Genomic DNA, 11,256 nt, shown 5'->3' on the forward strand with positions numbered 1-11,256 from the left:
GACTAGCATTGAAACACGTAAACCCCTTTGCTTGAGGTTGGCCGGCAGCTACTGTATGTTTGTATGAGACAGAGGGTGCAGAAGAGAGAGAAAAATGATAGGGGAGGGGCAGAAGAGTGTGTGTGTGTGAGTGTGTGTGTGTGAGAGAGAGAGAGGGTGTGGGGGGAGAGAAAGGCTGCAAGAATGAAGGCTGTGAGGCGAATGACGCACGATTATCTCCCCCCTGCCCGCTGATTGGCTGCTAGGGCCGCCCGTCAGAGAGCCCAGGTTTAGGGATGTGCGTTCAGAGCAGATTATGAAGCAGACCTCATCTCTGGCAGTCTCGTCAGATTGTCTCAATGGCTAAACACAAGCTTTTCCTGTTTTTTTCCCTGTTACTGTGTGTGTTTATCTCTCTGTCTTTGCCCTTCGATCAAGTGCCTGCGATCCTGGACAGGAGGTAAGAGCTGCGCTTTCAGCTCTAGCGTGGGGAGGGGGAATGGGGCAGTGATGCTGTGCAGCTGATGCACTGTCTTAGTCTTTTACAGTGGGCAAGAGACACCAAGAAAATGCGCTTTATTAGGAAAATGCTAAACGAGAATTCGTGGAACTCATAAATTAATTTGACGTACGTGGGCTCTAGATTCAGAGTGTGTTGTGGTTTTGCTGCAGTTTTTCTTCTCTGTAAGTACAAGACATTCAAACATGGCTATGACAATGGGACAGCAGGCAGACCCTATCCAGTGTCTGTAGGAGTCAGTTTACAGATGCTACTCCAAGAAACAAAAGAAAGAAGTGAGATTCAGATGGCTCTGGCTATATGAGCATCTTTGAATATGCTCAATCAGTTTATTGTTATTGTACAGTTGCTGAATTCCTATACTCATATCAAAGCTGGAATATCATAAATGTGTTAATTTAGTTACATTTATTTATTTACAAATGATTGACTTATCTGATATTATTGTATTTGGGAGTGGGTAATATTATATAAAAACATAATACTAGTTATGAGTAATCTAATTGCTCACAACACAGGATAGAATTAGTTGAAATCTAAATTTAAATGTTCAAATTTCCCCAAAAGTTTCACAAAAAAAATCTCAAAAAATACACATTTTAAAATTTACAGCTGTTTTGTGTGTGTATAATCTAATAACGACTTTTGTATATTTTAAATGAGATTTACAAAAAGTGTCTACTGTTAAGTTAAACATCAGCAAACGTAAAAATGTAATTTATCTTTTTGCTTGGATGATGCCTGATTTGTCACATGATATATTTCTTTATGGGTTTTTTTTTTAGTATTGTAATTGTTTGATATGAATAAGATCCAAGTTGAGGTTTTTGTTATTTTTGATTTGATCAAAGAGCCAAAATAACATTTAAAGAAGTGGTTATTCTTTTGTGTTTATATATATAACCTCCTAGAATTATTGATGCCTTTATATGCAAATATATGATTACTTAATGTGAATATATTATAAGATCGAGATTGAATGTCTTTCTTTCTTTATTTCTGTAAACTGCAGCTATGGTAAACAACCTACCAACTTGCCCATCCCTCCCTAGATAGAATCTAAAGCTTAGGATTTATAGGGATAAGAGCAGCATTGCAGGCTGTTAAAACATTAGGGATCTTGTTAGTCCAGAAATGTGTCTTAGGAGTAAAAAGTGTTGAGTGGTTTACAACCCTCCTCAAGTTTCTCAGGGTCAGTGCCTATGCAGACCAAAACAGACAGTCAAGAATGGCAGCAAGTGGAATTAGACCAAAGGCTATAATCTTATTAACATTTAACAGACAAATCTATTTTAAAGCATTGTTGTGTTTGTAGAGTACTGTGCTAGTGTACTGTGCTAATCTGTATGCTAATCAGATAACCTATATATGCAAAAGATGATATTGAGCTCTGAAAGCGCCAGTGAGGTGAAGACATAGTGTGAGCGCTGCTTTTCATTACATAAATGCTCAATTCAGCACTTAGGCTACTGTGTCCAGCCATAACCAATGACAGCAGCGCAGTCCTCAGCTGCTGACCTCGGTAAACTGGCATTAGAACAAAGGCGAGAGTCACTCCTCGTGCACACACACTCCTCAGCAGGGCCGTGTAGACCATATTTGCTGTGCTTACATTGTTCTTATTTTTTAGCAGAACTACCCGGAAAGAAGAAAAAAACTGTACAACTGTACTTTTAGAGCTCTTCATATGTCATTTTTTTGGTTTTCGCACCTGCATTTGATTGGATTATAGGGGCTTTAAGAGTCAATGTGCCACATCACTGTTGATTCAATGCTCATATCACGCTTAAGAACTGAATGAACCTAAATGCTTCATGCAGTAATCTGTTTATTTTCCCCACACATCTGATGTTTTGCTGTATTTTTTAATCTCTTACATGATCACAAAGCTCTAAGCACTAAATTCCAGTGTAGTAGAGGTGGGTGGGGTGGTGTAGTACGTAAGAGATGGACCTAAAGAGAGAGAGCCAGGGTCATCTGATGCTCTCGTTCACAATCACACACCCTGCTGACTTTGCTGCAGGTGAACAGGCCTGAATCTAGATCCAGCCCTGGATGTCAACACATTCACACAGCAGGAAACCTTCTCCCAGATAGGGCAGCAGATTCTTTATAAGGTTTTAGGAGATCGTCCGCCAAGCTCATTATCTCTGTGATTAGATGTATAAATGGTTCATCTTAGGATAATCCAGCAAGTTCCAGCGTGAGGGATGAGGTGACACAAGATAAATATACATGTGCGTATGTACATGCAAGGTGCCATTAAGTAATTTTTAGCCCCCACTTTGTTGATGGACTCAAGGTGCTAAGCACGTGAGAATCATGACATTCGACTAAATGTCTTGTCATCTCCTGAGACACTAATCTGGCCTGAAGATGTCAGACTTGTGGTCATGCGTGACTGGTGCATCAAGCTGAGTGGATCTATGGGAAATCTGTCTTAGAGGTTGATAAGTAGGCCACAGCCTGACACAAAGAGATCAACCCACTTTTTGTTTTGCTTTGTTTTTCCATCACAGCTCGGAGGTCCCACCATATCAAGCTGTGAGAATTAGAACAGGTCAGTGTCTATTACTTTCATGGCAGTTATGCTTTTCAGCTTGCCTTCAGCTTCTTTTAAATATAGTAATCTCATTTTCTGCTGAGTGTGAGTTTTTTGTCAAACTTGTTTATCTATTTATTTATTTACATTGCATTATTGAGCATTGTGTAACCTGCCAAGTCGAATTAAATGGTTTTATGCTACATTTTAATAAACAAGAAGTTAATCTACTGTAATTCAATTTTAGCCACAATATTTTAAAGTCCCCTGGCCTGTAGTCAATAATTGTATCCCTTAAAACTCATCTTTGATCACCAAAATGACATATTTGAAAAAAAAAATCCTTGAAAATATTTTCTTCATGCCTTAAAATAGCTTGAATGTAACTCTACACCCTTGCCTCATTTAGTATAGGCGGTTCTATGAATATGTAAATTAGCCCCGCCTCCACCCACTCACACCAGCTCAGAGAGCCACTTGTTGACGATCACACTTGACGTGATTGGTTATAAGGTAGTTTGTGACGGCAGAAACACCAGCGAGTCTTTAGATCACTGCGGTTTTAAAGAGAAAATACTCAGCAATGGTGTTGACTTATGAATTTGCACATGGTTTGTCTTAAAGCATATTAAAAACACCACATAGACATATAAACAACATTTCAAATCTTGATTTTCACCACAGGGGGACTTTAAGTGAACTATATTTGCTCCATTAGCGAAAATACTTCCAAACAAAGCCACAGCAGTTATGTCTCCGAATAACATCCAGCAGTGGAGTTTCATTCCTGAATGAAACAGTGTTTTGAACGAATTGGTTGAGTGAACAATTCAATGACTTACTAACGAAAACCATTTCTGAATAAAACTGTTTTTGAGCAAATCAGTTGCCGAAAAATTATTCAGTGAATCACTTATATCACCACCCACTGGTGTAATGATTTAACCCGTAGAAATAGTCACTGAATAATCCCCACCGCCAATCAAATGAGAACTGGAACTAGCTCTTGTATAATGACAGATTAAGCATTAGCTTTTATTTAAATTTTTATTAGAAGCTAATGCAAATGGAATATCATCTCGGATTGAAATAAACAATACACTAGTGTGGTTCTATTACATACTGTGCTGATTGTAATGTTTTACTTTCTAATGTAATGTATATATTTAACTTTTTTTTTTTTGCATATTCACTTCATGTGCTTAAAAATATGGTGATTCACTGTGCTGAAAGAACTCAACATGCCATCTCCCCCATTGTCCTATTTCAACATTTTGTGATGCAGCTGGAGAACATGTTGAGAGTCCAAGTGCCTCACACGAGGAGAGCTATTCGCCTGCAGCTGAAAACCCACTCAGAAGAATACTGCAGGTATTGCATTTTCCCTGATAGTCAATGTGACCTTGGCTTCCATAAGCAACATCTCTGCCTTAATTCACCCAGCATCCTACAAGACCAATAACACAGTGATGGATTTAGAACTAACATATTAGGAAATATCCAGGAAATATCTGTCATCTGCTATCTTAAGCCTGAGCGTTTCCTTTTATAAGAAAACATTTGAGATCAGAGAAGCCCATCAATAATGCACGTTTCATACATCATCGCTTAGTTTGTCTTGTTATCATTTTCAAACAGCCTTACGGGTGGCATCTGCATGCCCAGCCCAGAACCAAACGGAAGTTACTACAGTCTACCAGCTCGGGACCCTACTCCCCACTGACTGTAGCTTACAACGGCAAGATATGCATCCTCTTCAAAGCTAAGAGACTGGCTATTCGATATAGGAACAACACTTTCCTGGACCTCACAGAGAGGGTGTTTGGACCCAATGCACAAGTAGACACCAAAGGCTCTGTTTGTACAAAGGAGAAGGCTACGTAAGTATTCTCGTAAACTCTTTCTGCCACAGATTCAGTAACATTTTGTGGTATATATACAGTGGCCCCAAAAGGTGTTTTTAGACTTTACATTGTATATTAAAATACAATCTTGATATATAACAAAATAATTAACAAAATATCAAACCAAGTGGCATTTATTTAAAAGAAAGATATTAAAATAATAGCTATATTCTTCAAAATGTAAAAAGTATTTCAACACTTTGGAGTGAGGTGAACTGACATCATACATACCACTAAATTCATGTTTGTGGATACTGAATATTTTCAGATAATTTAATACATTTTATGTGAGGCTCTGGAGCCACTAAATGTATGTATACATGTACCGATGAAAATTGGGGGTCAGTAAGATTTTTTTTTAAAGAAATTAATAGTTTTAATTAGCGAGGATGCATTAACTTGATCAAAAGTGACAGTAAAGACATTTATAAATTTATACAAAGTTTAAATACATGCTGTTCTTTGAAACTAATTATCAAAGAATCCAGAAAGAAACGCATCCCAGTTCCCACAAAAATATTAAGCAGTATTCCGTTCAATGTTAACATTGCATTTTAAAATATAGAAAAATTTAAAACAGTTATTTTAAATTGTAATATTTTTCAAATAAATGCTGCCTAGGTGAACAAATTATTATTTATTATTAAATTATACATTTTTATAATTATAAAAAAAAAAAAAAAAACTTACGGACTCCAAACTTTTGAACGTTATTATATAGCCTATATATATCTGTATATGTGTATCTGATGACAATCTTGCATTTTTATAGGCTATCATTGCATTTGGGCGATTTGGAAGACATCAGGGGACTTGTCATAAGGTAAAACACTCTTTTACTTCTACTACACTCATCTTGACGTATCCTTTAGAGGCGTGCACAAAACCTCACGGGCTGATAATTACATTCAGTTGTTAATTACTTCCTCTTGTCTGTTTTCTGAAGGCTTCAGATGTCCAACACATTCTACGAATCAGTAAGCCAGAACTGGTTCACTCTGGACAGTGTTCACATCCACTACAACTGGACTCATGAGGCCACGTTCAATGCCACGGAGGTCTATGCCCCCGCCACCTATTCTTACCACTGCCAGCATGTCAGCAGCTTACAGAAATATGACACCCTACTGGTGCCCAGCTCCCACACTGACAGCTCGGCAAACTGGCACATCACTTTCACGGATTTTCAGGTAGCTGCCATGAAAAGTGCTTGAGTGTTTTTAAAAGTTCACTGAAATTATGCATTTCTGAGAGTCTCTGTGGTTTTTGCTGATATTATTGTATTTGGAAATTACTTTAAGTTAATTTATAGAAAATGTTTAACAAAACTGTACATTCTTAAAAATAACATGGCATATAGACATGTATGGTTCCGTGAACATACCTTTAACATCCATGGAACCTTTCCATTCTACAAAATGTTTTTAGATTTTTTTAATGTTCTTAACTAAGAAAAAAGTGGTTATTTTAAGAACTGTTCACTGAAAGGTTCTTTGGGAATCATAAAGGGAATCACTGTGAAAATCTTTATTTTTAAGACTGCATAAGGGGCTGTTCACATAGCATTGCTGTGTTTAATTTGACACAGCATCTCAAAAATTAGTTTATGACAAAAAAGTGCAGAAAAAAACAGCGAGATGTGTTACAAAATTCAAAGTTGTCCATTTATTTTAAGACGATAAACATAAAACGTAACAAAAATACTCAGCATATTAACTTTATTTAAAAATACATTTTTGTATTTATTAACCCCTTATTTACACAGCACACGTCCATGGCGCATTATGGCTCATCGAGGGCACTCTAGTCAATGCTTGTGTTTTTTACAGTCTATGGTTTATTCCAGCCGCGTCGCGGCACGTTTCAGAAGCGTCCCAGAAGTGGCTCTCCTCGCTGCTTCGCTAAAGATAGGCACCAAGTCTATTTTTGACGTACGCCACGTCCAAATGCCAGTGTTCTCCTCCTGCTCAAAGGCACTGTGTGTGAAATATAGATACACGATAATTGAGGATGTATTTTAAAAGACTATAACACAAATATTTTATCCTTGTCCTTCATAACTGGACTTTTAAGTGCATTAACTTTGTCTGTAGGCTACAGCACAACAAAGTAGGACATAGCAATAAACACAATTAAACCGGACAAAACATAACCATTTAGCCAACTTAACCATTGTAGAACCCCAAAATCAAGAAAAAACATGAAATATCAAGAAAAACAACGTCAGACATGCAAATCTTGTGGTCTCGCGCATCCAGTCACTTCTCTTCTGATATGCTCCTGGTGTGAGTTGGCACCATGTGGAGGACAGAACAAAACCTCGCCAGAACCGTAATGCGCCGCAGACGTGTGCAGTGTAAATAAGACATTTCTATCAGTCAACAGACCCAGATCTAGTTCATTCATGTATAGGTTCACAATACATTTTTTATAACTTTCTCAGACAGAAAACATTTATTTTATAACTTTTTCTTTTTCAGATCCAGGCCTTTAATGTCCAGTCCAACAAGTTTGCTTCAGCAAGTGACTGTGCGACTTTCTTCACTCCAGCCATCTTGATGGGCCTAATCACATCTCTGATTCTGCTACTTGTGTTGGCTTACGCCCTGCACATGGTCGTCCACCTCAAGCACATTGACCGTTACGAAGAGCACAAGACCACCGTCTACTTCCCCCGCACCCCCGAGGCTGAGCTCCCAGACAAGAACAGCGTGTGAGGAGTGATGGCGGTGCTGTAAAACCAGCAAAAGACCAGCGTGGAAAGGATTGCTAGTTCTGATTCTGGATGGCTGCATTGTCCTCTTGGTCTTCCTCCTGCCTGGCACTAAATCCTCCCCTTATCACTGTCTTAACCTAACTTCTTACAGTCAGAGGATGAGATTACCTGATTCATCAGGTGTTAAAACCCAGGCTGGAGCCAAAACCTGGACATATCACGGCTTTCCAGGACCAGGACTTGGAAGCCTATGAAATAGGGACAAAAAAAAAGTGAGATTGCCTTTTAATAGACCACCATTCTGGTGGGCTTTTCAAAGCACTTCACTGACTGGATACAAGTACTGTAGTTAGAAATATCTGAATTGAAAAGGCAGAGATGGCAGAAGAGAAAAGACTGTGAAACAGAAATGACTGTGGCTTGATGTTTTTTGTTTTTTTACAGTACAAAAATCACCATCTCATTCATCTGTAATGGAGTCCGCAGACTGATCTGCCAATTACAAGAACTGTTATATGACTGCCAAAGTGGTGCGAAACTGTTTGTCAGCCTTGATGGGTAACTGACAGTAATAATGTGAATACGGAGCATACAAAACAAACCATAAATGTACAGTGCTTAATACTATTTATGTATTCCAGGACTATACAACATAGATTCAGGAACTCCATAAATATACTCTTTGGCTTTAAATGATCAGCTAGATATTCATATAGATCTAGATTCAACTGCTGTTTCAATAATTAACAAACTTCCAGTATTAAGCACCTTCAAATCTATAAATTTTAAGTGCTTAAAATGTATAGCAAGAAAAAGACCTTTTTTAAGCTTCGGAAACTGATATATTGCACAGAACATTTTTATATGATCTCATAATTGCTAGATCTATATGCCGTCCCTTTTCAGGTGGAATATATTAGGACTAATAGATGAATTTAGCACCCCTTAAGAATTTATAGTACAGACAGTATAACTATAGTGAGGTAATGCTGAAAGAATGCTGTACAATTATTCATGTAAGTGTTTAATACCCTCAGTATCATAATCAGTATACCGCTATATCTACAATTATAACATCAGTAACTCATTATCACAATAACCTGCAGCATGACAATGACTAGAGATAAACCTCTGCCATGGCACGTCTGATTCTGGAGGTGTTCATTTGAATGATGGTCATACACACTGAAGTGCACAAGTAGTTTTCTGAACATCAGTCAATTCATTCTGAACAATAAACAGATCAAAATGAAAAGTGCGTCATACCTTTACATCTTAATAGCAGAAAAACGTTGCATGCGTTTGTTGTGATGTTCTCCGTGTAGGCTACTATATGGTAAAGCAGTGTTCATGGCCATGCAAACTGCTGCTATGGGGTCTTTCTAACCCACCTCGTGCTGACCGTCTGCTATGGCCCCGGATTTTTTGCGGTGAAAAGGCAGCAACCCCCTCCTGTTCCATTTTTCCTGCCCTTTCTGCCATCTGCTTTTATCTCACACTTCTCAGCAGGAGCCTGCGGCGCTGCCTTCTTACCGGGACAGTTTACCTGTCTGCCTTCGAAACAAACTTTACTCACACATCTACTTTCTGCGTCACTGACTCTCACAGCACCGAGTGTGTTTTCCTGCAGGGTCTAACAGCCTCACATTAGTCTGGCATTAGTCTGGCTTTGTGCTGCATATTCAAACAATATCATGCTGGTTTAGTCATGTTATCTCCTTAATTATTAAATTTCATTACGCGGCACTCTGGAATACTCGGTTCTGATTGGTCAGAATTGGTCATCGTTCAACGGCTCTGGTCCGCTCATCCGGGTAACTGAAACTGGCGGGGCATTCTCAAACGTGAAAAACGCTTAACGTGGCTTAATGTACTAAGACATTCAGAGTCAGAGATATTAAAATACCAAACTCAGTGCACATCATATTAAGTAGGCTATACTATGTACAGAAAAGCAGATGAGCCCGGAATATGAACACAGCGCGTTTAATTACACGTGAAGCGTTTTCCTCCCATAGAAAACTGTTCAAGAAAACACTTAGCCTAATGTACAAATACAGTGATATTAACTGACCAAACTCAGCAAACACCACACTAATAAAGTATACTCTGTACAGAAAAGCAAATTGAGCCCAGAATATGAACGCAACGCGTTTAATTACCCATGTTTTCCTCCCATATTAAAAATCATTATAAAGAAAACGCTTAACGATGCATAATGTTTTCTATATGGGAGGAAAACGTGTGTAATTAAATGGTTTATTAATAAGGTGTGTACAGAATTTGCTCTTTTCATATCACAGAAGCCTATTAAACCACATTAAGCGTTTTCTTATGGGAGGAAAACGCTTACCGTGTAACGCATTGCATTCATATTCTGGGCTCATCTGCTTTTCTGTACATAGTATGGTTTATTAATTAGGTGTTTACTGAATTTAGTCTGTTAATATCACTGTCTTAGTACATTAAGCCACATTAAATGTTTTATTTATAATGATTTTCTATGGGAGAAAAACGCTTAACGTGCAATTAAACGTGTTGCGTTCATATTCTGGGCTCATCTACTTTTCTGTACAAATATGCTTTATTAATATGGTGTTTACTGAGTTTGGTCTGTTAATGCCACTGTCTTAGTACATTAAGCCAAGTTAAGCTTTTTTTTAACGTTAAGCCTTTTAGAGTGTCCCAAACTGGCGCTACTTTCTGTATGTTTCTTGTATCACTCAACAGACAGTCTTGATAAACACAACTTGCACCATCATGACCTCAGAAGACTTCAGTAGCCTATATATTACTGTAATATAGTTGCAGTGGTCGTCTAGTTGCTAGGCCGATTATTTTGTACATTGTAATGAACTCTTTTTGTTAGCAGAAGTTTTAAGATAATATAAAGGTAGAATTATAAAGAAATTCTCAAATTAATGTTTCATGGCCACGTATTCACTTTTTTTGGCAGTAGCTGTGCAGGTTAATGTACAGTCTGCATTTGTGCAATAGTGTCCTTCCCTATAATTATAATAATTAAATTTTAACACATAATTTTCGAGTTTTGAAAAGGTCTTATCAAAATATAATAAAATAATAATAGCCTACTGATCATAATAATAATTTAAAAGGCAGTCATTTCTTTTGTATGGTGTTGAAGACATCGTCAGTTTAACGTACATATCTTGTTAAAACCATAGCATTAAATGTTGTTTCAATGTTTTTTTCATAGTTGAAACAACAAATGACATTATTTCAACCACATTTCAGTGCTGAAGGTCAGTCATGTGCTGACATGCAAAAAAATAAATTAAATAATGTATTTATATACGTTATATGTAACGTTTTTAAGCTATGATAGTGAATATGAATATCAAGTATTAGAGAGGATGGAAAGGAAGAGACAGAGAAATAGTCTTAATCTTCTTAATCTAGCCTACAAAACACTGAATTATTCAGGCACCCATAATACCCATTTTTAGATCCAAATCTTGGACAAACGCAGCTTCTTTTTGTTGTCATTAAAACCTTATCGCAGAGATTTATGACCATGACTCATCCCTTTCAAGGATTCAAGGTTATCGTGATGGCACTGGACAAGGTGACTTCA

At 37.6% G+C, this 11,256-nt stretch overlaps 1 protein-coding gene across 1 annotated transcript; it reads left to right on the forward strand.

Annotated features, from left to right (window-relative positions):
* Nucleotides 1–243: 243 nt before the first annotated feature.
* Nucleotides 244–9,407, forward strand: atp6ap1lb (ATPase H+ transporting accessory protein 1 like b). The gene is made up of 7 exons (XM_079848946.1): nucleotides 244–439; nucleotides 3,019–3,059; nucleotides 4,327–4,412; nucleotides 4,680–4,921; nucleotides 5,718–5,768; nucleotides 5,892–6,135; nucleotides 7,426–9,407. Exons 1-7 carry the CDS (start codon nucleotides 339–341, stop codon nucleotides 7,660–7,662), a joined length of 1,002 nt encoding a protein of 333 aa, XP_079705072.1. The 5' UTR covers nucleotides 244–338; the 3' UTR covers nucleotides 7,663–9,407.
* Nucleotides 9,408–11,256: the final 1,849 nt, after the last annotated feature.

This window comes from Squalius cephalus (assembly GCF_949319135.1).
Source record: "Squalius cephalus genome assembly, chromosome: 18".
NCBI lineage: Eukaryota > Metazoa > Chordata > Actinopteri > Cypriniformes > Leuciscidae > Squalius > Squalius cephalus.

Excerpts from the sequence above, each read along its gene's own strand:
- atp6ap1lb (XM_079848946.1), top strand. The coding sequence starts at position 339 with ATGGCTAAACACAAGCTTTTCCTGTTTTTTTCCCTGTTACTGTGTGTG. Across the intron at positions 440-3,018 it reads CCTGCGATCCTGGACAGGAG|CTCGGAGGTCCCACCATATC; the intron begins GTAAGAGCTGCG and ends TTTCCATCACAG. Across the intron at positions 6,136-7,425 it reads TCACTTTCACGGATTTTCAG|ATCCAGGCCTTTAATGTCCA; the intron begins GTAGCTGCCATG and ends TTTCTTTTTCAG.